At 40.6% G+C, this 27,859-nt stretch overlaps 1 protein-coding gene across 1 annotated transcript in view; it reads left to right on the forward strand.

Annotated features, from left to right (window-relative positions):
• The window catches only part of ltbp3.L (latent transforming growth factor beta binding protein 3 L homeolog), an 85,504-nt gene that overhangs the window by 29,908 nt on the left and 27,737 nt on the right, over nucleotides 1-27,859 (forward strand). Inside the window, exons 4-10 of the mRNA XM_018257727.2 lie at nucleotides 1,037-1,142; nucleotides 7,481-7,573; nucleotides 24,683-24,805; nucleotides 25,446-25,604; nucleotides 25,742-25,933; nucleotides 26,463-26,482; nucleotides 27,287-27,371. Of these exons, the coding sequence (XP_018113216.1) occupies nucleotides 1,037-1,142; nucleotides 7,481-7,573; nucleotides 24,683-24,805; nucleotides 25,446-25,604; nucleotides 25,742-25,933; nucleotides 26,463-26,482; nucleotides 27,287-27,371 (778 nt within the window). The remainder of the gene's footprint in view (nucleotides 1-1,036; nucleotides 1,143-7,480; nucleotides 7,574-24,682; nucleotides 24,806-25,445; nucleotides 25,605-25,741; nucleotides 25,934-26,462; nucleotides 26,483-27,286; nucleotides 27,372-27,859) is intronic.

Raw genomic sequence — 27,859 nt, forward strand, 5'->3', positions numbered from 1 at the left:
GCACAGAACATGTGCAGTGAATCAGCAGAAAAAGAACATGGGGAGCCAATGGGGCAAGTTTGGAAATTGTCTTGCTCTTTGCGACTTTTATTACACTGCCCATATAAAGTACTATCTTGCAAAAAAAGGGCATTAACTCAAGGGATGAAAACATGATTTTGCCTCTTTATAGATCCCTGGTAAGGCCTCACCTGGAGTGCAAAGACACGCAACTAAACTTGTTAGAGAGATGGAAAACTTTTTGAGGGTAGACTGTCAAGGCTGGGGTTAAAAAGACTCTTGCAAGGGGACATAATAACTCTTTATCAGTACACTAGAGGAAAATAACTTTAATTTGAAGCAGTGTAGGTGGTTCTTTAAAGTGAGGACAGTGAGGTTGTGGAATGCACTACCGGATGCTGTTGTGATGGCTGATTCTGTTAATGCATTTAAGAGGGGCTTGGATGTTTTTTTGGACAAGCATAATATCATAGGCTATTTTGATTCTAAAATCTACAATTAGTATAGATATAGCTTATGTGAGTGTGTGGAGGGGTCAGTGTGAGTGTGTGTGAGGAAGCTGGGTGTCATTTGAAGGAGTTGAACTTAATGTAACCTTGTGCCTTTTCAGTTCTCATTGACTACCCAGGAAGAGCTTCTTGTTAATTATGAATAAAAAGCTTTGCACACCTCTGCATTTCTTAATGATGAGTTATTTCTGTGGTTTCTCTGAGAAGCTGATAGCAAATTATAACTATCTTATGTAATATCTAAGAATTGTTTCACTGTGTCCTTATTATTGCATTTTCTGTTTATTGTGGGGTATAATCAGGGACACTCATTTTAGTTCCCCAATTTTTCAACTTTTAAACACAGCATCAACAATTGCACCCAACATTATTGTATTGCCTGCATGCACAGTATATTAGACCATGATTTACACTTTTATTAGTTATGTACCTTTTGGGCCATTCTGATGCCGATGTGTTATTCCTCATCTATGACCTATATATTCCCAGGATATATGTGTCTCTTACTTTGTTCCTCTATATCACAGTGCAGCACTAACCCTCTACCTGGACTTACCAAAGAGGAGGACTGTTGTGGAAGCGTGGGGACATCATGGGGACAGCACAAATGTCATAAATGTCCACAATTGTCATGTGAGTGTCACAAGAATAAAATCTCTACAATGAGACATGAGAGTGCTGCAGAAACAGTATATTTCTATACCATAATCTCATAATCCAGTGAAAGATACAATAGTTATTAAACAGTGTTCAGGGATTTTGAATGTTAAAAAGATAATTCAATATATAGTAAACATTACAAATGTTACTAGATATCGCTGAGATTGCATCTAAAGGATTACAAGAGTATTATTATTTAATGTTTGCCTAGCAACCAGTCCTAAGTAAAGAATTTACAAATACAACTATAGGATCTATTAGCTGGAATGCTTGGGAATAAAGGGTTATCTGGATATGGGATATTTCTGTAATTTGGATCACCATAACTTAAGTAGACTAAAAATCATTTAAACATGAAACATGAAATAAACCCAATAGAATGCAGCTTAGTTGCCATCAAGTACAAGGTACTGGTTTATTATTAAAGAGGTAAATCTATTTGCTTATAATGGAGTCTATTAAGCAGTTTTCAGGAATTCTAAACGTTAACATCATAGGGGTAAATTTATCAAAGAGTGAAGTTCCGCCACTAGAGTGAAATTCCGCAGCTCTCAATTAATTTCTATGGGATTTTGAAAGGCGTATTTATCAATGGGTGAAAGTGAAAGTTCACCTTTCGATAAATACGCCTATAAAATCCCATAGAAATGAATGGAGAGAATTTCACTCTAGTGGCGGAACTTCACTATTAACTTCACTCTTTGATAAATATACCCCATACTGTACATCAATAGATAGTAAACATTACAGATCAAATTTAATCTATAGGCAACAAGAAACTGTTGTATTAACCAGTATGTTAATAGAGCCACTTAATAAAGGTCTCCAAGGGGTAATAAACCCAACTGAGATCATACAATAAAACACATTTTCATTATTTAATGTTAGCAAACATCACTTTACATAGAAGCCAATTATCCAAAAATAGGCACACACTCATACACTCTGATGATAGACTGGTGGTTTATGGAAAAAAACTTTGTCTCCCACCAACATGTACTGTATATCAATACCTCTAAACTAACCTATATGGATCTTCATTAATATGACTGTGTCATATAAACATGAATACTTTTTAGAGCTCCCCATATACTGTATGTACTAATCCAAGGGAACCTGGTTCCTACAGCAGCCTGCATCAATATAGGCAGCAGACTTGCAGCTAGAGAATTACAAACATCATTTTGAAGGCAATCACTGAAAATTTTCAGCATCCCAACAAAAATTTCAATTGCAATTGCGATCAAAAACATCACTTGTGTGCATTTTGACAAATCAGGGGCAATTGCTACATTCATACAATTACTAGAATCATACAAAAAATTGCTACATTCTGGGTAAAAACCAAGGTCAAATTGCATTGGAAATTGCACATTGCACCTTGCACTTATAGTTTTAATTAACTGTGTTAAATGCTCTATAACAGTGCTGTCTATCTTCTGTGGTACAAAGGGCTGGAAGATTTCTGGCCTACATGGCGAAGGGCCGATAATGAAAGCCAGTGTTGACCACTCCCCAGACCAAGATCTCGGGCTGAGCCACTTGTGAAACAAGTTTATTAAGTCATATTAAGACATGCCCTTAAAGGAGAAGGAAAGGCTAAAATTATGTTAGCTTTATCAAAAAGGTCTACATAAATACACCAGTAAACCCTTAAAGTAATGCCGCTCTGAGTCCTCTGTCAAAAGAAACACAAGATTTCTTTCTTTCTAATGTATATACACGGGCTTCTCTATCAGACTTCCTGTTTTCAGCATAAACCTCCAGGGCTAGGGCTTGAGCATGCTCAGTTTACTCCTCTCCCCCTCCCTCTCCCTCCCTTTCCCCCCTCCCTTCCCTGCTGTAATCTGAGCCCAGAGCTATGAGTGACCAGGGAGAGACTCAGACAGGAAGTGACATCATACCAAACTATGGCAGCTGTTATCCTAAACAAACAGAGAGAGCTTCTAGAGATCTTTATTCTGCAGAATAAATATAGTGTTATAGCTTGCACTATTGTGGCTAATCCATTGGAAATAAACTGCTTCAGTAGCATTCCTTCTCCTTTAAATCCATAAATCCTTTAAATATATATGCCTCATCCTACCCTGTGGATAACCCCCAACACATGATTAAACACATTGAGGACCCTTTAACAAGTATTTCCAAATGCTAACAAACCCCCAAAAGGTTCACCTCCCTCAGGCAGAGCATGGCACACACAGGGAGCATAGGGCAGGCAGAGTATGGCAAAACAAGGAGCATAGGGCGGCAGCGTATGGCACACACAGGAAGCATGTGGAAGGCAGAATTAGAGCAGGAAACAGGGAAACCACTCTTAATGAACAGGTTATACTCTATATCAGTGATCCCCAACCAGTAGCTCGTGAGCAACATGTTGCTCCCAGTGGCCTCAAAGCAGCTGCTTATTTTTGAATTCCAGGCTTGGAGGCAAGTTTTGGTTGCATAAAAACCAGGTTTACTGCCAAACAGAGTCTCAATGTAGGTTTACAATCCACATAGGGGCTACCAAATGGCCAATCACAGCACTTATTTGGCTCCCCAAGAACATTTTTCTTGCTAATGTTGCTCCCTAACTCCTTTTTCTTCTGAATGTTGCTCACGGGTGAAAAAGGTTGGGGATCCCTGCTCTATATGGTCTATAATATCTGCTTTTTGAAAGTTACAATGCAGCATTCATGATTAGCACTCCAGACTGGATCGACTACCTGTAACATGTTGTTATGTTCATCCAGCCTTTATGGCTGTTGAGGAGATTTCAAGATTGAGAGAATCTTATCACATCAAGCAGTTAGACTAGGGAAGTGAACAAAGAAGGGACGGCAGGTAAAAAATTAACCATGCCAGAGTTTCCGTGGGTGTCACTACTGTGCATAACTATTTATGTCAGATGTGTGTGTCCTTTTGCCTGTATCACCCTGTATGCCAGTGTTTGTGTTCATGTATGCAACTTTCCCTGCATCTACTGTACCATAGATTATTTAACACCATTTATGCAGGACCAGAGACTATGAAAAATAACCCCTTCTAGAGATCTATTTAATTATAAATATAGGTAGGAGTGATTGCACAAGCATGAGCTGTGGTTTCTTGCTTGTATGGTCTGTATCAATACAATATCAAGCAACAGAGCAACAAACCAGATATAAGTAAAACACATCACTATTACAATAAAGTTCATGTATACAGTTTCTTTGAACTTACTTCTAATCTGCATCTTTGCTTATTAATTCCAATGGAACTGTCTTTTCACTCTAAATATAGCTCTAAGGGAACACTAGGGGGCAGATTTACTAAGGGTCGAATATCGAGGGTTAATTAACCCTCGATATTCGACTAGGAACTAAAATCGTTCGACTTCGAATATCGAAGGTCGAACGATTTAGCGCTAATCCTACGATCGAACGATCGAAGGATTATTCGTTCGATTGAACGATTAAATCCTTTGAATCGAACGATTCGAAGGATTTTAATACAACGCTCGAAGGAATATCCTTCGATCAAAAAAACACAGGCAAGCCTATGGGGACCTTCCCCATAGGCTAACATTGAGTTCGGTAGCTTTTAGCTGCCGAACTAGGGGGTCGAAGTTTTTCTTAAAGAGACAGTACTTCGACTATCGAATGGTCGAATAGTCGAACGATTTTTAATTCGAACCGTTCGATTCGTAGTCGAAGTCGTAGTCGAAGGTCGAAGTAGCCCATTCGATGGTCGAAGTAGCCCAAAAAACACTTTCGAAATTCGAAGTTTTTTTAATTCGAATCCTTCACTCGAGCTTTGTAAATGTGCCCCTAGATGTACATGTTTTTAAAGAATTTTAATTTCATGGTGTTAGCGGTCTTTTAAAACTAACTGGCATCTAACATCTAACTGCTATGAAGCATAAAAACACATAGTAATTTGGAAAGGGAATGCAAGTCTCCCCTTTCAAAATTCTTTAAAAAAGAAAACATAAAAAGACACATAGAAAATGCAAACACAATTCCAGTCTTGAGATGGAATTTTTTTTTATAGAATAATATCTGAAACTCTTGAATGAAATCTTTTATGTTTACTAACATTTCATTAGCCTCTTTTTAAGCACTGTAACCAAATGATCTGCTCTTATACAGCTTTTTCTATAATGGTAATAGAATATGGTAAATAATGGCTTATACTGATATATTTTTCATTTACATTTTGCTGTAATCAGTAAAGCCTAAACAAAAGGATATGTGCTTATAATTTTGTCATTGTGATGGTATTTCCCCCTTTAAAATAGTGGCCCTACATCACTTTATAGTTGGTCTTCTAGCAGCAACCTTAAATTGGTTGTTCACCTTCCAACACTTTCTTCAGTTCAGTTTATTTCAGAGAGTTCACCAGAAATAAAGGAGCAAATTCACTAATCTGCTGTGGAATTTTCGCCAGGCCACCTCTAATTCACTAAAATCCGAAGTTGCGCTCAGGAGGCGAAAGGTAGCGAAGTTGCTCTAGCGTTAATTCGTCAGGCTAAGCAAAGTTGCGATAGCACAGGCTAATTTGCATACGGCACCAAATTTAAATTTGAATGGACGTGTATGCTGCTGCGCATACAGAACACTACACAAGCCCAGGGAAACGTAATAAAAGTTTATATAGGTGTTCGGGTGCCATATGTTAACAAATTTTGGGGGGAAGGTGGGCACCCTAAAAAAAAAATGTTGCTCTTTTTCAGCCAGCGTTTTTTTAAACTTATTTTTTACAAACTTCTATCTACTCTATTGAACTTCGCCTGCTCTGACCTGGCGAAGTAAACTCTGGCGAAGAAGGTAACGTTCACAAAAAAAAAATCTTAGTCAATTCGCGTAGTTTCGCCCCCTTCGCCAGAGTGCAATTTCACCAGCGTTATGGTGCGAAGTTGCACTAGGCTATCCACTTCGCCGGCGAATTTTGCCAGGGTCACTGATAGTAAATTTGCAAAGTGTCAAAATGAGGTTTCAATATGTTTTTTTATTTCTGGGGAACAATCTGGAAACATTAAAAAAGATGTCTTATATTTCACACCTCAAAAATTAATGATTGCCCTTTGCTTACAACATCAACCTCAAGAAGTAGTGCTCAGCACGACATCAGGATTAGTATTAGTGCTGAATATAAATTATTTGGAAAGTGAGATTATATTTATATAATACACAAAAGCCATGAATATCTTGTAAATTTTATCCTTATGAATTGGTGAGTTCTGATGTCATCAGTTATAAACGGTGAGTTCTGATGTCATTTCTGTCACAACTCACTGACATTTGTGTATTATAATAAATAAAGTACCCCCAACTGCAAAATATGAGGATATTAGAAGTAACCTCAGAGTTTCATGACCTGTATAAAAACACTCGGCCTTCGGCGTCGTGTTTTTATATGGTCATGAAACTCCTTGGTAACTTATAATATCCTTATATTTTACAAGAGGGGGTACTTTATTCACTATATATATCTACAATTTACTATAAAGTTTTATCATATAGGAGGAACAAGAATACAACAACTTACAACAAGGCAAGTATACAGTATATTAATAAATGCAAAGCTTGCATCTGGACAAAAATGCTAAGTTTTGTCAATATCGGTAAATAGATTTTTCTAGATATTATTGTATACAAACCAGTTGCATATATTCTATCATCTTTGATATCTTAAATAACAAAACAAAAAAAAAGATGCATATGACAATGGTTTTGGGAAAAATGGCAATGGCACAAAGACTACAGTTGAATAAAGCGAGGTTTAGGGTGGGGACTCACAGAAATAGCTCAGAGTGCCAACATTTTTTACATAGCTCACAATGTTTTATTGAGTTATAGAGTTGTGACATATACTACCGTTATAGTGAGTGTTCCTCCATTAAAATCTATAGGTAGAGAGAGACAAAAGAATCATTATATATAAGAACAAGGGCAGCTGAAGGCAATGGGAAGGCTTGATTTGCATGGGAAAAGCAATGAGAAATTGTTTGGCCATAGTTTGTACTTGAGCTCTTTCCCATTACTCTTCCCCAGTATTAATGCCCTCTATATTGTGTCTCTAAATATTTTACTACTATATTCTGAATTATTTACTAATCTTAAAATGTAACAATCAGTTCTGCAAGGCTCACATCTGTGTCTGCTCCACCACATTCCTGTGTCCCCCACCCTCATGTTTTTCTCACTTCTCTCAGACTTTGGATTCAGTTTTTCCAGACCTGCTGGAAGTGAAATATTGTAAATGCAGCGCAGAGCGGGGGATGGTGGGGGAAGCTGAAATCTTGAACTGCTTCAATTTAAATACTGACTTTCCATTTCTGCCTTCAGATTCTGGAACCCATAAAACAGCACCATTTCGTGGGGAACATGGATCTAACTGCCCAAAGGGTTATAAAAGACTGAATAACTCGCACTGTCAAGGTAACTGCATCTTTGTTCTATTTACACATTATTGCCAAAAATCACTAGTAGGGACCGGCAAATTTGACCCGTTTCATTTTGCCGAAAATTTGTCGCTGGCGAAATGTCGCCAACGCCCATTAAAGTCTATGGGCGTCAAAAAATGTTCGCCCATCCCTAATCACTAGTGATGTTTACCATAGCAACCAATAAGCAATTCGATTTGAAGAGTTCCCCAGTGTAATAGGTTATACAGTATATAGGCTGGTAATTACACTTTATTGAATGCCCTGTCCATTCCCCTTGTGTAAGCTTGTCCCTTCCAGGAGTCCAAATAATTTGCTAAAAGCAATACTGTTTCCTCCCTTTAATAATACTAAAAGTATATACATTAAAAACATCAAAAACTGTAGGTTCCTTGAAAGTGGGTGGACCTGCATATGTTATACTAAAACTATTCTCTGCCTTGTCTGGAACAGTCAGGTTGTCTGGCATTTGAAGGGTCTTTTTTCTGGCCCTCATATATTTGAAAAGGATTCCTTCATATCAAAAAAATTGCATTAATTTTCTCCACAAAATGATTTTAGTTGATGAAGAATCTGGTTTTATATCCTGACTGGAAACTGGTCTTGATTTTTTCTTTGCAATTTTTAATTTAATCTTTTGTGTTTTTAAAGCATGCTTTATGTCCCCTTTATAAGTAACCTCTGCAAACAATGATAATATCATCACAGTACAATTATATCCATACATGTACTATCATACCCCCTATATTTTCTGTGTTAGATTGATGCATACACCATACAGAGCATATGGATTATAGCGAGGGTAGTTATGGTCGGACTGGTGTGTCTGGCCACATCAAGGGCCCCCATACCCCCGCAGGGCCATGCACTCCTCCGCAAATCTAGCCGCCATAACCCCTCCCTGCACGTGTACCTTTAACTGCTTTCCTTTGTGGCAGTGCTTGTGGCAAGTTCAGGCTGAGCGCTTAAAGCTTCCATCAAAGAGTGTGTCTGGGTTGGTGCCCATTGGGTTTTATAATGGTGTCCCGCTAGCCCAGACCCTGAAGGTAGTCTTTGTGCTTTCTGTGGGCATTGGCATTTGATGATGAGTTTTGTCACCATATAAATGCCCGTAATCCTCCAAAGAGCAATATTCAACAATATGACATCTTGTGATCTTTTGTTTTGCTTATTACCCCCGACAGCATCAGTGTACAAAATAATTATTGGGAAAATTCCAAAGTTTGAGCTTCTGAGCTTATCTATATTCAGGAAGAGTGGCTTGACTAGATATAACTGGTCCCTATAGCAAATTATTTTTCAGGCTCCTAAAATGTCTAGAGGTTGACATGCTTTACCAAGATTTATTGAAATTCTATATGAATTATTGCGTCATGGAGCCCCTATACATCCTGGCCCCCCTGCAGCCGCAGGGTCTGCTTCCTCTGTAGTTATGCCTCTGTTCAGGAACTATTACATTCAGACACAGACATGCCACGGACTCATCTTGAAGTCGCTCAGAGTATTCACACTTTGAAAGTGGGTAAATTGTGGCTCCTTCACTTGTAGTTGCAGTAAGCTGCAGTTAGTTCAGCATACTAGACTTGGCAGCAGTATATTCTTGTAAATATTTTGTTGACAGCAATGTAGTGCTCTTTGGAGAGCAAGGATTTAGATAGCACTAAAGCACATCCAAGCTCAACCACCCCGTAGAACTGAAGAGCAGCTCCAACATATTCTGACAAACTGCAACAGATATCAGGTTAGATAAATGTGTTTATTCATTAAAAGGTTTCCTGACCGAACGGAAAATGTTCTAGAGAATCTAAAAAGTTTGAACGGGAAAATATTGAACTGCTAGGAGTCCGATCTCCAGTATTTTATTTGATAAGCCAACCACTAAATTATTGAAATGTGCTCTTTAACCCTTTAAGTGCCAGCAGAATTTCACATTTTGGTTACGCGAAATGCCAGCCGTTTTTAAGCATTTTGTGCTCTCTCACTTTAAGGGCATTTTCTGAGGGGAAACCTATAGTTTACCTAGGAAAACTATACATTGTTTTTTTCGGTAGAAACTGAGCTTTCTAAATCTGCCTGAGTTTTCATGTATTTCCACCTGTGCAAAAAAATTTATAGTGCTAAATACCAAAAAAAAAAGAAAAATTACCATTTTTCATCGTATATCAATTTATACCAGAAAAATATTTCATTTTACAGATGAATATCCAACTGATTTGGAAAGCCTTATGTCTCTCGAACGTGCCAATACCAGATATGTATAGTTTTAGGGAGATTTAGGACTTCTGTACAGCAAAAACTCCCGGCAGTATATTACTGAATTTTGAAAGCACTAAGGCAGAAAACGGCATGCTTTAGATTCCAAGGCAAAAAATCCTGAAACCATAGGTTTACCCCAGAAAACCATACATTTTTGAAAAGTACACATTCTGCCGATTACAAAATGGGTAACTATGTCTCTCTACTCCCAACTACCAAACAGAAAAGCTTGTCTGAACATAGCGGTTTTTCAAAATAAAATTCAAAATTTTGAAAAATCATTTCAAAGGTTTTATTTTGCTGCTCCGCATATCCCAAACTATATTAGGTACCAAGAAAAAGCACCTGCAATATGATTGCCAGGGGTCCACTGAACAGTTTGATACCAATTATGCATAGGTTTACCAAAGTATCTGGCATTTAGAGACACCAATATGAAGTTAGCACATCCAAATTGTTCAGGACTTTACTTCAGCTACTGAGAAATCAACACATTGACTGCATTTTTTGTGGGGTAAAAACACAGAAATATATATTTACCCCCCAAACCCATATATTTTTGGAAAGTACACATTCTACAGAATCTAAAATGGGTACCCATGCCTTTCTGCTCCAAACTACTGAGTCGCAAGGCTTTCCCAAAATTGTCGGTTTTGGTGAAATATATGAAAATTGCCTCAAACCTTCAACTTCCCAGCACCATATCACCCATGTATCATTACGTACTAAGAAAAAGCACCCAAATTGTGATTGCCAGGGGTCCTCCAAACAGTTTGGTGCCCACTGTGCATAGGTTTACCAAAGTATCTGGCATTTAGAGGCCCCAAAATGAAGTTAGCGCATACAAACAGTCCCGTGGGTAACTTCAGCTAATGAAAGATCAACACACAGGAGAAAGCTCTCTGTTTAGTGCTGAATTAAGCATTGAAATTCCTGTTTGAGACAGGATTTTTTGTTATCACTTGGTGTGTGAATGTGTTGTCCACTTGGTGGGTGAAATTTGGGAAGTTTTAAGTTGATTTTCTTTACTAAAAATCGATTTTTCTTTTGACCCTGAAGGTGAGTGATTCTTAGCCCAGTTCCCTTCACTTGCTCTGGGCTACAAACTCACTGTTAGATCCCCTACCCCTCCCCCGCACCTGGGTGTCAGTTTCATTTGCATTTTTCTCTTGTTTCAGCACAAATTGTTTAATTTTTGTACAGATTGAGTGGATATTTTGATTTTGCACTCAGTTCTGTGAGGAGAGAAAGCTAAAGGGAGAAGGATTTAATATAAGTATAAATATAAAATCTTTTCCAGCAGCAGCAGTGCAGCTCCCAGGCACCTGCTCACATTAACCCTCTCCCTGCCACAGCTTCTCAACTTAAAACTTACTTTTTTGTTAATCAATAGTATAAAGCTTTCTTTTTGTGTGGTGTTGTGTAAAATAATGGGAGGGAATAAAAAGGAAAGTTATAAAAAAACATCTCTTGGTTCTAAAGCAAAAGGACCTGAAAAACCCAGCTGTAGCTCTGCAAGGAAACACCAGGCAGAGCCCATGTCAAAAAGCCCCATTGCCTCTACTTCTGCTGCTGCTGCCAATGTGACCCCTGCTAAAACATTTGCACACGTGGTAGCTACTGGCAGCAACCCTAGCCAAGTCACTGCTGGGGTAGAGAAGCTTACAAGGAAGCATGGGGTCAGATGCCTAATGTCAAGCACTCATGGCATAGAGGCTTATATAAAGGCTGCAGCTGAAGTGGTGGGCCACTCTGCAGTAGTGGCAGCAAGTAAAATGTATGGGAAAGCCATAATCTTTGCCCGTACTCTAACTGCAGTGCATACTCTGGTACAGAGGGGTATCACAGTGGGAGGGAGTTATGTCCCTGTAGAACCCCTAGAAGGATTGGGCACAAGGGTGGTTTTATCTAATGTGCCCCCCTTCCTGCAAGACCACTTATTGTACCCCCACCTGCAAGCCCTTGGGGAGTTAAAATCAAATATGTCTAGAATTCCCCTGGGATGTAAGGAGAGCAGACTGAGGCACGTCCTTTCCTTTAAAAGGCAGGTGCAACTACTTTTACCTCGGGGGCAAGACACTATTGAGGGGTCTTTCGGGGTTCCATTTGAAGGGGTGCTGTATAAAATTTTTTACAGCACAGAGGAAGTGAGGTGCTTCCTTTGCAAGAACCTGGGGCACACTCGCCAGAGTTGCCCCAAAGGGCAAATTAAGACCACAGCCCCTGTTCCTGCTCCCAGTGCCTCAAATAAAACATCTTATCCTGCTGGGACTATTTCAGCAGGGTCCTCAAAGGGGATATCTCCTTCACTAAAGGAGGTGGCTGTTACACAACCCACCTCTACAACATCCAAACCTCCTCCTTCTTCACTGAAGACATCTAAGGCTGCAGCATGTCTTACAATTGCGGCAAAAGAGAAGGGGGGAAAACATGTCAAAGCTTCCCCCAGGGTCACAGTTGTTCCTACCACAAAAAAGTGTACCCCTGTTATGGGCACCCCTGAAGGTGTGGGGGTACCCATGATTGCAACACCTGGTGGGGTTGGGGCAGATAGTGGCCTTTCCTCTTCAGATGCCAAGAAAAAGAGGAAATTTAAATCAAACTGGCTGGTACCTGAGGAATGGGCATCAGTGGTTAATGATGGAGCACCCCCATCCAAGGGTAAAAAGGGCAGCAAAACTTCTGCTCCTCATGTGGTGACATTGTCTGGCCCAACTGTTGGTCACGATCAACCTGTGTCAGACCATGCACTCTTGCCTCCAGACCAGGTGGGGAATAATGAGGTTAATGGTCTGCATGGCCTTGAACATGGCAGTGTTGGTTTCCCCACAGAGTCAGGGGTGCAGTATCTGCCTCAAAATCATTTGGAAGATCTTCCCTTGGAGTGTAAAGAGATACCTAATGAGACTCCTGCAGAGTGGGCAGTCAGTGTTCCTGAGGTGCTGATATTTGGCAAATGCAACCAGCCTCAGTTTTTAGTGCCTCAGGGTATTTCACTCCAGGAGGGGGAGAATATTGGGCTAACCCCCATACAGGACCCTGCAGATAAAACTGCTGGGAAGGATGGTGAGGGTGGAGTTGTAAATACGGTGGAGGGTAGCCAGACAACCTCTACTGTTCATGCTAAAATCTCTCCTCCCTTGTCTTCAACTGACCCAAATGTTATTGCCATCCAGAAAGCACAGGAGGTAGTAGAGAGGGCAGAGGCTAACCATCGAGCCTCCAAAGCTCTACCGGTTGCTGGGGAGCTAATTAGTTCTGTTGCTCCTGTGTCAAACACTTCCAAATGTGTTTCAAGTGAAGTTGAGGGAACACCTGAGCCATTGCAGGGTCTCCAGAAAAGTGATTCTGATACTTTTCCTGTAACAACTTGTGGAGAGATTCTCAAAGCTCTAGTGGAGAGGGGAGATTATCAATCCCTTAGCCAGGAAGAGCTCATGGATGAGGGGAACATCGAAGAGGAGGTTGACATAGGAGTGGCAAATCCTTCTACCCCAATCATCCCTGCTGAGGAACTCAAAAAGTTTCTTGAGAGCACCCTTGGTGTTAAATTAGAGAAGAAGATGCACATGGCTCTGGAGAAGTGGCATGATTTGCCTTTAGTTATCAATTCTGTGAGACAATACATTAAGGTCATAAAAGAGGCCAAGAACTATGGAACAGCGGAATATCTCCGTATAATGAAGTTTCACAAAAAATGTTTGTCTCATCAGACCTTGATGAAGGTTAAAGCACTTCCTAAGACTCAGTAATGGCCTTGAGTATAAGCACACTTAATACTAATGGCTGTCGGAATCCTTTCCGAATGTTTCAGGTACTCTCCTTTCTTCGTCAAGGAGGGTACTCTGTGAGTTTCCTCCAAGAGACCCACACCACTCCAGAGCTTGAAGCAAGCTGGAATCTGGAGTGGAAGGGAAGGGTCTTTTTTAATCACCTCACTTGGACATCATGCGGGGTGGTGACCCTTTTCTCAGATTCCTTCCAGCCAGAGGTCCTGAATGCTACCTCTGTCATCCCTGGCCGTCTATTGCATCTTCGGGTCCGGGAGTCAGGTAGAACATATAATCTAATGAATGTGTATGCTCCTACTACCGGACCAGAGAGGGCACGGTTCTTTGAAAGTTTGTCAGCCTACATGGAGACAATTGACTCTGATGAAGCCTTGATTATAGGGGGTGATTTTAATTACACCCTTGATGCTCGAGATCGCAATGTACCCAAGAAAAGAGACTCGTCTGAGTCCGTTTTGCGAGAACTAATTGCTCATTTCTCCTTGGTTGATGTCTGGAGAGAACAGAACCCAGAGACGGTTGCTTTTACCTATGTCAGGGTGAGAGATGGTCATGTTTCTCAATCCCGGATTGATAGGATATATATATCGAGCCATCTCATGTCACGAGCCCAGTCGAGCACCATTAGATTGGCACCATTCTCAGACCACAATTGTGTATCCCTGAGAATGTCAATCGCACCATCTCTGCCAAAAGCTGCTTACTGGCACTTTAACAACAGTTTATTAGAAGATGAGGGTTTTGCAAAGTCAGTCCGGGATACATGGAGAGGCTGGAGGGCCTTTCAGGATGAATTTGCCACATTGAACCAGTGGTGGGATGTAGGCAAGGTTCACCTAAAGCTCTTGTGTCAAGAGTATACCAAAAGTGTGAGCGGGCAGCGCAATGCAGAGATTGAGGCACTGAATGGGGAGGTGCTTGATCTTGAGCAAAGGCTATCAGGCTCTGAAGACCAAGCCCTTCAGTGTGAATATCTAGAAAGGAAAGAAGCGCTGCGTAACATGGAACAACGACAGGCTCGTGGTGCCTTTGTGCGAAGCCGGATGCAGTTACTTTGTGATATGGATCGTGGTTCCCGATTCTTCTATGCTCTGGAGAAGAAGAAGGGGAACCGAAAACAAATCACATGCCTTTTTGCGGAGGATGGAACCCCCCTTGAGGATCCGGAGGCTATCCGGGACAGAGCCCGGTCCTTCTATCAAAACCTTTTTTCTCCAGATCCCATCTCTCCAGATGCCTGTGAGGAGCTATGGGATGGGCTTCCAGTGGTCAGTGAGAGGAGAAAAGAGAGGTTGGAAACACCAATCACTCTAGAGGAACTCTCTCAAGCACTCCGTTTAATGCCCCACAATAAATCTCCTGGGCTTGACGGACTGACCATAGAGTTCTTCCAGTTCTTTTGGGATACTCTGGGCCCTGATTTCCATAGGGTCCTAACTGAGGCCTTCAAGAAAGGTGAGTTGCCACTTTCGTGTCGTCGAGCAGTGTTATCACTACTTCCTAAGAAGGGGGATCTCCGTCTTATTAAGAACTGGAGACCAGTCTCACTGCTTAGCACAGACTATAAGATCGTGGCCAAAGCTATCTCACTTAGGCTCAAATCTGTGCTGGCAGAGGTGATTCATCCTGACCAGTCCTATACAGTCCCCGGTCGGACAATTTTTGATAATGTCTTTTTAATCCGAGACTTACTACATTTTGCGAGAAGGACTGGTCTATCTCTTGCTTTTCTCTCTCTGGATCAAGAGAAGGCATTTGACAGGGTGGATCACCAATATCTTATAGGCACTCTGCAAGCCTATAGCTTTGGCCCACAGTTTGTGGGCTACCTGAAAACAATGTATGCCTCTGCAGAGTGTTTAGTTAAAATCAACTGGTCTCTGACTGCACCTCTGGCCTTTGGACGAGGAGTTCGGCAAGGATGCCCCTTGTCGGGACAACTGTACTCGCTGGCCATTGAGCCCTTCCTGTGTCTCTTAAGGAAAAGGCTCACGGGACTGGTGCTCAAAGAACCTGACATGAGGGTGGTTCTCTCAGCCTACGCTGATGATGTAATTCTTGTGGCCCAGGACCTAGTTGATCTTGAGCGGGCACAAGAGTGTCAAGAAGTCTACGCTGCTGCCTCATCTGCCCGGATCAACTGGTCCAAGAGCTCAGGCCTTCTGGAGGGTTCTCTAAAGGTGGATTTCCTGCCTCCTGCTTTTCGTGACATCTCGTGGGAGAGTAAAATCATTAAATATTTAGGCGTCTACCTATCAGCTGAGGAGTATCCTGTCTCACAGAATTTCATTGAACTTGAGGAATGTGTTCTAACGCGCCTTGGAAAGTGGAAGGGTTTTGCTAAAGTACTTTCTATGAGGGGGAGAGCTTTGGTGATTAATCAGCTGGTGGCCTCTCAGATCTGGTACCGGCTGATATGTCTTAGCCCAACCCAAGAATTCATTGCTAAGATCCAGAGAAGGTTACTGGACTTTCTCTGGATAGGAAAGCATTGGGTTTCTGCAGGTGTCTCAAGCCTCCCGTTGAAAGAGGGAGGGCAGGGAGTCGTGTGTATACGTTCTCAAGTGCACACCTTCCGTCTCCAGCAAATACAGAGATACTTGTATGCAGATCCTTCTCCACAGTGGTGTACTCTAGCATCGAGTTTTTATCGCCAGGTACGAAATATGGGATATGACCGGCAATTGTTTATAATTGAACCTGAGGGTTTCCTAAGAAACCTTTCAACCCTGCCGGCTTACTACCAAGACACGCTAAAAACCTGGAGCATGGTATCCGTGTTAAGGCAAGGAGCCATTGAAGGGGAAGACATTCTAAATGAGCCCCTACTTTACAATCCATCTTTTAAGACTAGGATGTTAGAATCCATCAGCATCCGACGTCGCCTTTGCCAGGCTCGGTTAACCAGAGTTGGAGATCTCCTGGATTTTGAGAAATCAGATTGGGTGGACTCTCAAGCAGTTATGCAACGCATGGGATTCCTCACCACTAGGGTTCCACACCGTCTTCTCAAGGAAATCAAGGACACAATCTCTCCTGATTCTCACACCTTCATTGATGGGGTTTTACATTCTGGAGAGCCACGTCCACCTTGGAACTCCTCACCTCCAGACATAATAATAGCACCTAAAACCCGTCAATCCCCCCAAGCACCTCCTTCCCCCAACTTGAGCCAGTTGGAGAATTTTCCATTGACACGCTTTCATGATATAACAAGAAAGCTGTTGTACTCTCTAATGCTTCACACTGTACACTTCCTTGCCCTCATCTCCCGATATGATACCATCTGGAGACGTGTGCTTAATGAGGGTGAAAGACCTCAGTGGCAAGCTCTTTATTCCAGTTTGGTGCCTAGACCAACTGGAGACTTGAGTTGGAAAGTGCTGCATGGTGCATTGAGCACAGGAGAGTATTTAGCTCGTTTTACAGACTCCCCAGCTGCTTGTCCATTCTGTGGCAAAGGAGAGTCTGTGTTTCATGCTTATTTTACGTGTGCCAGACTGCAACCTCTATTGGCTCTTTTGAGGAAGCTTTACCTGCAGTTCTGGTTACACTTTTCCCCTCATGTTTATATTTTTGGACGCCCAGTATCCCGGGACAATAAAGAGAAAGACCTTCTCTCCAACTTGCTCCTGGCTTTAGCTAAATTAGTCATCCATAAATCTAGAAAGCAATGTTTGGAAGGTGGGAATCCTCTGCCAGCAGAGGTCTTGTTCCGAGTGCTGGTGCGTTCCCGCATCCGAGCAGAGTACACCCAAGCAGTGTTTACTGGTCGGTTGAAAGAATTTGCTGACCAGTGGGCAATAGATGGGGTACTTTGCTCAGTATCCCCAGACCTGGTTTCTGTTCAGACAATTCTCACACTCCATATTTAAGTGCACTTTAATTTAAGTGACAGTTGTATTTTAATCAGTTAATCATCTCCTTTGAGATGTGATTAACTTTGGTGAGCAATCACTCACCTGCAATTTGAATAATATATCAGCTAATGAAAAATCAACACATTGACTGCATTTTTGTGGGGTAAAAACACAGAAATATATGTTTACCCCCCAAACCTATATATTTTTGGAAAGAACACATTCTACCGAATCTAAAATGGGTTCCCATGCCTTTCTGCTCCAAACTACTGAGTCGCAAGGCTTTCCCACAATTGTCGGTTTTGGTGAAATATCTGAAAATTGCCTCAAAGCTTCAACTTCTCAGCACCATATCACCCATGTATCGTTACGCACCAAAAAAAAGCACCCTAAATATGATTGCCAGGGTTCCTCCGAACAGTTTGGTGGCCATTGTTCATAGGTGTACCAAAGTATCTGGCAGTTAGAGGCCCCAAAATGAAGTTAGCGCATACAAATAGTCCTGTGGGTAACTTCAGCTAATGAAAGATCAACACATTGACTGCATTTTTGTGGGGTAAAAACACAGAAATATATGTTTACCCCCCAAACCCATACATTTTTGGAAAGTACACATTCTACAGAATCTAAAATGGGTACCCATGCCTTATTGCTCCAAACTACTGAGTCGCAAGGCTTTCCCAAAATTGATGGTTTTTGTGAAATATCTGAAAATTGCCTCAATGCTTCAACTTTCCAGCATCATATCGCCCATGTATCATTACGTAACACAAAAAAGCACCCAAATTGTGATTGCCAGGGGTCCTCCAAACAGTTTGGTGCCCACTGTGCATAGGTTTACCAAAGTATATGGCATTTAGAGGCCCCAAAATGAAGATAGCGCATACAAATTGTCCTGTGGGTAACTTCAGCTAATGAAAAATCAACACATTGACTGCATTTTTGTGGGGTAAAAACACAGAAATATATGTTTACCCCCCAAACCCATATATTTTTGGAAAGTACACATTCTACCGAATCTAAAATGGGTACCCATGCCTTTCTGCCCCAAACTACTGAGTCGCAAGGCTTTGCCAAATTTGGCGGTTTTGGTAAAATATTCTGAAAATTGCCTCAAAGCTTCAACTTTCCAGCATCGTATTGTCCATGTATCATTACCAGTATAAAGCATCCTAAATATAAACATAGGGGTCTACTAAACAGTTTGATGCCCAATGTGCATAGATATACCAAACTATGTGGTGCACAGAGACCCCCAAATGACAATATGTAAAGACATTTTCACGGCTGACGCGCTGGCTGCTGCAATATAACCACCCGGTGTGTGTATTATGCGACATTAGACCACCTAACAGTACAGAGACCCCAGAAAACCATATATTTTCAGAAAGTACACATTCTGACGAATCCAATATGGGTAAATAAGTCTTTCTACTGCAAACTGCCAAACTGCCAAGCAATGCTGAACATAACGGTTTTTATCAAATTTCTGAAAATCGTCACAAAGCTTGAATTTTACCCCATTATATGCCCCACATTTCATAACTTATCAGCATAAAACATCCTGAATATGAACGCCAGGGGTCTACTGAACACTTTGATGCCCAATATGCATAGATATACCAAACTATGTGGCGCACAGAGACCCCCAAATGACAATAGTGTATATACATTTTCACGGCTGACGCGCGCTGGCTGCTGCAATATAAGCACCCGGTGTGTGTAATATGCGACATTAGACCCCCCTAACAGTACAGAGACCCCAGAAAACCATATATTTTCAGAAAGTACACATTCTGACGAATCCAATATGGGTAAATAAGTCTTTCTACTGCAAACTGCCAAACTGCCAAGCAATGCTGAACATAACGGTTTTTATCAAATTTCTGAAAATCGTCACAAAGCTTGAATTTTACCCCATTATATGCCCCACATTTCGTAACTTATCAGCATAAAACATCCGAAATATGAGCGCCAGGGGTCTACTGAACACTTTGATGCCCAATATGCATAGATATACCAAACTATGTGGCGCACAGAGACCCCCAAATGACAATATGTATAGACATTTTCACGGCTGACGCGCTGGCTGCTGCAATATAACCACCCGGTGTGTGTATTATGCGACATTAGACCACCTAACAGTACAGAGACCCCAGAAAACCATATATTTTCAGAAAGTACACATTCTGACGAATCCAATATGGGTAAATAAGTGTTTCTACTGCAAACTGCCAAACTGCAAAGCAATGCTGAACATATAACGTTTTTTATCAAATTTCTGAAAATCGTCACAAAGCTTGAATTTTACCCCATTATATGCCCCACATTTCGTAACTTATCAGCATAAAACATCCTGAATATGAACGCCAGGGGTCTACTAAACACTTTGATGCCCAATATGCATAGATATACCAAACTATGTGGCGCACAGAGACCCCCAAATGACAATAGTGTATATACATTTTCACGGCTGACGCGCGCTGGCTGCTGCAATATAAGCACCCGGTGTGTGTAATATGCGACATTAGACCCCCCTAACAGTACAGAGACCCCAGAAAACCATATATTTTCAGAAAGTACACATTCTGACGAATCCAATATGGGTAAATATGTGTTCCTACTGCAAACTGCCAAACTGCAAAGCAATGCTGAACGTAACGGTTTTTATCAAATTTCTGAAAATCGTCACAAAGCTTGAATTTTACCCCATTATATGCCCCACATTTCGTAACTTATCAGCATAAAACATCCGAAATATGAGCGCCAGGGGTCTACTGAACACTTTGATGCCCAATATGCTTAGATATACCAAACTATGTGGCGCACAGAGACCCCCAAATGACAATATGTATAGACATTTTCACGGCTGACGCGCTGGCTGCTGCAATATAACCACCCGGTGTGTGTATTATGCGACATTAGACCACCTAACAGTACAGAGACCCCAGAAAACCATATATTTTCAGAAAGTACACATTTTGACGAATCCAATATGGGTAAATAAGTGTTTCTACTGCAAACTGCCAAACTGCAAAGCAATGCTGAAAATAACGGTTTTTATCAAATTTCTGAAAATCGTCACAAAGCTTGAATTTTACCCCATTATATGCCCCACATTTCGTAGCTTATCAGCATAAAACATCCTAAATATGAGCGCAAGGGCTCTACTGAACACTTTGATGCCCAATATGCATAGATATACCAAAGTATGTGGCGCACAGAGACCCCCAAATGACAATATGTATATACATTTTCACAGCTGATGCGCTGGCTGCTGCAATATAAGCACCTGATGTGTGTATTATGCGACATTAGACCCCCCCTAACAGTACAGAGACCCCAGAAAACCATATATTTTCAGAAAGTACACATTCTGACGAATCCAAAATGGGTAAATAAGTGTTTCTACTGCAAACTGCCAAACTGCAAAGCAATGCTGAACATAACGGTTTTTATCAAATTTCTGAAAATCGTCACAAAGCTTGAATTTTACCCCATTATATGCCCCACATTTCGTAACGTATCAGCATAAAACATCCTAAATATGAACGACAGGGGTCTACTGAACACTTTGATGCCCAATATGCATAGATATACCAAACTATGTGGCGCACAGAGACCCACAAATGGATATATAGTAGATAAAATTTACATAGGCAAAACAAACTAACACAGAACAGTGTGAAATGCAAATAAATTACCAAAAACTAATAAAACCACAAAAATCAATGCTTTTTTTTTCCACATTAGTGTAATCGGCCACCAGAATTACCGTTTGAATATTTTAGCTGGGCCAAATCGATTATACGGACAGAAACAAGTGAACAACACAAATGCAGAGCTGAAAATGCAATAAAATGGCTAAAAATTCAATAAAATGGCTAAAAATGCACCAAAATACCCAAAATTGCAATATAACCACCAAAATAACATACAAAAACTATTGCACAGTACGGTTAGCGAATACGCTATTCGGAACGGCAATAAAACATTTTTTTTAGCCCAAAAAGAGACGATGCGATAAGAAAAAAAAAAAAAAAGCCACAAAGCCATATATGTACATATGCGTGTGCACAACGGGTAAATTGCATGTTATTTGCACGTGTGCGCGTGTGCAAGTGTACATGGGTGCCCCAATCCCCAAAAATCAATGTGTGAGTGTGTGTAAGTGTGAATGTAAGTGTATATTACTGTAATAAGTGTGTGTTGGTGTGTTTGTGTGTTTTTGTGTGTGTAAATGTTACACTTACCGGGGTAGATGCATCAGATCCATGAGAAAGGGTCCCACGCAGCAGATCTCCAGCTCCAACGGTCAGCAGCCATGGGGGGGCGGAGCTGGGCGGAAGTGCAGCGCAGGCAGCAGCAGGACGCATAGGAAACGCGTCCCTGCTGCTGCTTTGGGGCCCCTGGGCGATCGCGCCCCAGGGGCCACACGATCCCCTGCTCTGCTCGTTGTCTAGGGGCAGGGGATCGTGAAGGAGCGGAGCGAGCGGCTCTAACAGCCGCTCCTCCGCTCGCAAACCCGGAAGTGCTGCAGAACGTAGAATCTACGATCTGTGGCACTTTGGTCCTTTGATCCACAGAACGTAGATTCTACGTTCTGTGGCACTTAAAGGGTTAATACATTTTTAAGTCAATTAAATGTAAATAATCAATAGATTGCTATGCAGTAAGACATTCATGCTACTTATAATGATAAATACCTATTTAAATACAGTAATTAATTGCCATTATAACTCCCTTAAGTACAATAGAACATATACAGTAATACAGGATCATTGCTTTTATATGACTAACCTTTTTGAATACTGGTATTCAAGACAGGAAGTACACCATTACTTAAGTGACTGCTATCAAAAACATATTTATAAGACTCATTATACAAAATCCAGCTGTGAGAAGGTTTAGCCGAGGTTTAGTCCATATAGACAGATATGTATTAATAGAATGTTAAAATATCCCAATTAGAGAAAGGCATCATTGTTATTGAGAATAAAAAAATAATTACGTCCTTCAAGTGCATAAGCTTTACTCATACAATTCCTACTTAGGAAGACAAAAACCCAAGTCATGTTTGTGGCACTGATCTAGAGCAATGGAGTCTATAAATATTACAGTATTATAAAAAATGAGTGCTCATTTATGACAACCACAGTTGCAGTCAAGCAAAAAGGATGCAGTTATTGTGTGTATTGACGCCATTTATTGGTACTTGCACCAAAACACTTTATACCCATGTGTGCATATTTTCGCCACCAAACTCTGCAAATTGTTTCAGACAAGTTTTGTGCAAGTGTGCCTATTGACTCAGGGGAACCCTGGAGCTATTCCACCTCAAAGGGTAATCCAGGGTTCCCAATCAGGGCTAAGTTAATATGCGGAATTTGTCTGGTTCATATAAAAAAACAGAACTTGCACTGGCAAAGTTGTGAAAACTCTGCATTCTGGGACAATTGCACCTAAATTTGCGCACTGCACTTTGGAAATAAGCACTATTGTCTTCTTAAACCAACATTCATTTACTAGTTCATGGTTTGCATGGGCTGAGACTATTGGGTTAAGTTATGGCTGCAATTGTGGTTCTGCAAAAATTGCCAGATTCCTACATTTCATGAAAGGTAACACAGTAACAGAATTGAAAGTTGAAAAAGACAAGTCCATGAAGTTTAACCCTTTGTGTACATGTAACCCACCTAACAACTTGCATGAGAAGAGGACAATTACTTTACTGAATCCAAGATGGCAATTTCAACAGTCCCTGGATTAACTTTTTGCTGTAAACTGTTTTTGGTAACTCTGTATCTTCTCACTTGTCAATTTTTTCTAATTCTATAATATCTTTCTTGAACCCTGATGAGCAACACGGCACTGCCTACTCTACATGAGGCCTTCCCAGTGCTTTGTAACAGGAATGAATCACAGCATATCTATACTCCTTTTACTACAGGGCAATACCATGCTGGTGTTTCCTGTTGCTGACTGGCATTGCTTGCTACATCCATATTTATTATCTACAAGTTCCCCAGGTCCTTCTCCATCCTAGGTTTGCTTAAAGGAGTACTAAAGATTAACTTAAGAAGTAGGACAGAAATGTTGTACATTATGTTTTGGGCTTCTATACCTTCCCAAGGCAACAAAAGCCATTTAGCAGTAAAGATCTGTGCCTCCAAAGATGTCCCAGTAGCACCTTCTTTTCTGCTGATTCAATACACATGCTCTGTGCTGCTGTCACTTACTGAGCTTAGGGACCGTCCCAAAATATATTGAATATATAGCATATCAATCTCAAAATATAAGGCTGATAAGTAAATAATTCAGATTATTGGTACATGGCAGCTCAGATACCAGCACAATTAGTATCAGAATTTAATAATAAGCAATGTAGCATCAACTTATATGACATTTTTAGGGTTTAGTTCTCCTTTAACATAGCCCCATTAAAGGAAGACTATACCTCTATGTAAATAAACCATTTTCATAAAATATACTTTTTAGTAGTATGTGCCATTGGGGTAATCATAAATAGAAAACTGCCATTTTAAAAAATAAGGGTCGCCCCCTGGGATGGTGCACACAAACATACCAAACAAACCATACATGTTAGGTCACATGAGCCAATTAACAGACAGAGTTCTGTCTTTTGCTTCCACACTTCTTCCTGTTACAGTTAGAGCTGCAGTATTTCTGCTCAGGTGATCTCTGAGGCAGCACACAGACCATCACAAAATGGTGGTTCAAGGCAAGAGATGTAAAAGGACAATATTTACTTAAATATATATATATACCAGTTTGGTAAGATTCTTTAATATGCCATTGAATTTGATATAAACTATCTGTTACTTAAGTGTTTGGGGATATAGTTTTCCTTTAACCACACTCCTTGCTGCATCTGTGTGTCCTGTTCTGAAGCATGCACAAGTTTTCCTGTTGACACTGGGGAACCCTGGAGCTATATCTGCCTTACAATATCTGTTTTCACCTTTGGTGTTTGGTAATATTTTGCTGTTTTATGCCTTGTTTTTTATTAATGCATTTTTGACATTAATCTTGTGTAATTTCAACAAATACAGAATCTATTTTACCTCTGATGCTTCTTCAGACATTTAATATATTATTTCACTTACATAATGCTATATCTTGTATTTATTTTATTTCAAACTGTTATATTCATTTTATATTTTTATTCATACACAGATATAAATGAGTGTGTCATGCAAGGAGTATGTCAGAATGGGGAATGTTTAAATACAAAAGGCAGCTTTCGATGTACATGCAAACATGGCTACATCTTTAGCGCCTCGCAAATGCACTGTGCACGTGAGTAAAACATTTTGCTATATGACATTGAGAGAATATGGTATTTCTGCACACTACCAGGGTAATTCAAAAAAAGCTGGGAGCAAGTGCAATAACACTAAAAACCTCTCAAACCCCTATGCACAATGCTCTGGTACCAAAATCTGTATTGGTGCCTTGCTATTATTAAAAATTCCACTACTTGGCCTGCAGTGAATGCAGAGGAGCCCAGTATTTATTGCCTGGCATAAGCAAACAGTGGCCTTGTGTGGTTTACTGACAGACTGTCTTTGCTGCTCTCTCATTGCGCAAGAGTGACACAGTCTATTCTCAGTTGGTTGCTGGACTTGCAGAATAGTGATTTTTAACACTAACCTGAGACAGATTTTATCTGTAACAATGCTTAAACAATCAATACCTAACCTTTTACAGCAATATTAGACTAAAATAATGTGGAAAATGCATCACTAATTCATAGTAATTAAATGCGTAGAGTTGCATTTTATTAATATGCATTTTTTTCTGCTAGATTTCTGCCGCAGGGAAAGTATATTGTGCTGTTGGCTTTGTGTTCTTTCAAACTGCATTTAAAATAAATGCCTAACATTTTCTGTAAATGTTTGGTGATTATTATTGAATCCTTTCTTTTACACCCATATAGCTGAGAAGCAGGAAGTTAAAGGCCTGTGTTACAGGCTGGTTGGTACTGATGGACAGTGCCAACACCCACTGTCTACGAGGCTGACCCGACAACTGTGCTGCTGCAGTGTGGGAAAGGCATGGGGGTCTCAGTGTGAGGCATGCCCTGCAGATGGGACTGGTGAGAAATGATTTCAGCTGTAATACTGACCCTGATTGTTTTAGCTTTACTATCTACAAAAATTCATAAAGTGTATTAAGTCCTATATTTTACATTATAAGTCTCTGAACTGTATCTGCTTTTGTCTCTATCAAAAGCTTCTTTTAGTGAGATCTGCCCAGCTGGAAAAGGTTACCATGTGTTGATGTCTCACCAGACACTCACAATCCAAGCTCAAAGTGATTTTACCCTGCATCTACACCCAGAGGGTGGGGAAAATCAACCTCCGGTTCAAAGGGTCCCTGAAGTGGTAGCACCTCCAAAAATTACAGAGCCGGATTCTAAAGACGGTAAGAATTGATATCTGATGGATATGAAGTTATTATTAAGAATATGTGTTTTTAGACATAGACACCGGTGCTCATCTAGAGACTGCAATTTTAGGTTGTCTAAGTACAACCTGGGGTTTTATGGATAAGGGATCTTTCCGTAGCTTGGATCTCTATATCTTAAAGGTGGCCACAGACGTGACCATTATGATATTTCCTGGAAAAGATCTTTCCAAGAATATATATCTAGTTCTACTAAAATTTGTATTTTTGTCATGCTTGTCAAATTGTTCTATTGTTCTCTCTGTGATGCAAGAGACCAGTATCTATTTTAGATTCTACTTATCATATCTGCTTTAAGAGGCAGCACTGTATCCATACTGTCAGTTATATATTATAAGAATTAAATACATACTAGAGTTGGCTAGACACTGAACACTGAATATAGAACTCCATCAGCATAATTTTTGTTCCTTTGTAATATAAACGTCAAGTTCCGAAGTGTATTTATCAATACAGATCTGATTGATTTACTTTCCTTGTTTTCCAGGGGATGTTACTGCTGCTGTGGTAAGTTACTTCTCTCCTCCACAATCTAGTTAAACACAAAATAAAATGCAAAGATTTTCAGCAGGGAGTAAAACAGCATGTGTACCAATTCCGAATCTTTCTTCAAGTGTAGTTTTCAAATATATATTGTTTAGCAGAGATATGGCGTTTGGTGGTCTAAAGTAGAAAATACATGTTTACCCATAAAACTGGCATTTGCAGCATCTTGTTTCCAATGTGTTTTTGAGCAGAAAGAAAAAACATCCTAAATATGAATGCTTTGATGTTTGTCTGTGTGTGTGTGTAAGAACTCAAAACCTGGTTCAGCCAATGGCATGCACCCTTAGTAAATGTTGAGCTACTTATTAGGAACAATAAAAATGCAGGATTTCCAGTTTGGTGCATATTGACATGTTGGTTTTTGAACAGTCATTAAAATCCAATGTGAGGTGCAGAGCAGAGATATAGCTTGAACAAGGCAACCCTGTCTGCCCAATGGCATTGCTAATCAGCACTCGCTTGCTGAGATGAGTGGTCCTACATGCCTCCCTCAGCCCAACGCTCATGAAAACAAAGCTGCTAAATGGCAGCAACATTGTAGTGATGGGTCAAGTACAAGTCTTTACATTCTAATCTGAAGCACAAAGACTGGAGCCTGTCTAGTGAAGGGTGCTAAAGTGTAAAGACCATTTGCCCCTTTGCAAATTAGGCCTCTGATGGTGGAAATTGAAGACATTTCAAATGATGCACCAGACATTGAATAACCATTCTTACATTTATATATGTATATAGATACAGTATATATAGTAAATGTTTTACTTACAGCTCCCAGCATATAGTACAAACTCAGAAGAGGAGTCTGTTGATTTAACACCAGTCATTGCCACAACACAAGGAATATCATTCCCAGGTAAGATAAATGGGATAAAAAAAAAATTGATAGGTGCAATGTTTCAGCCTATCTAGCACATTGCCCTCAAAGTAGAGGCCTGTTTCATGTACAAAGTGCAGGGCAAATTGCAAAATGAAAACAATAGGAGCAAACTGATATGTTTTTTGCATATTTGCACACTGCCCTGCACTTTGCAGAATAGCCACAGTTCTTTAATGTTTAAAATGGAGAGCAAAGACCTGCATCTGGCACGTGAATACATATCTACCTGCTGTCAGGCTCTGCTGGGGTTTGATACTAGGACTTCCTGTTTGCTGGCCCTAACCACTGGGTCAGAAGAGCAGCCAGCAAGTTCTTATCTCCTTGTCATCTGGGTCCTGGGTTTAGCTATTTCACCCCAGCACCCTAATTGGTGGGTTGGGGTCAGCCAATCAGGGCTGACCCTGCCCTATATAAACCCAGCCCTCCGCACAGGCTGTGCCTGAGCATTGGCTTTACTTGAGCAC

Source organism: Xenopus laevis, chromosome 4L (assembly GCF_017654675.1).
Source record: "Xenopus laevis strain J_2021 chromosome 4L, Xenopus_laevis_v10.1, whole genome shotgun sequence".
Lineage (NCBI taxonomy): Eukaryota > Metazoa > Chordata > Amphibia > Anura > Pipidae > Xenopus > Xenopus laevis.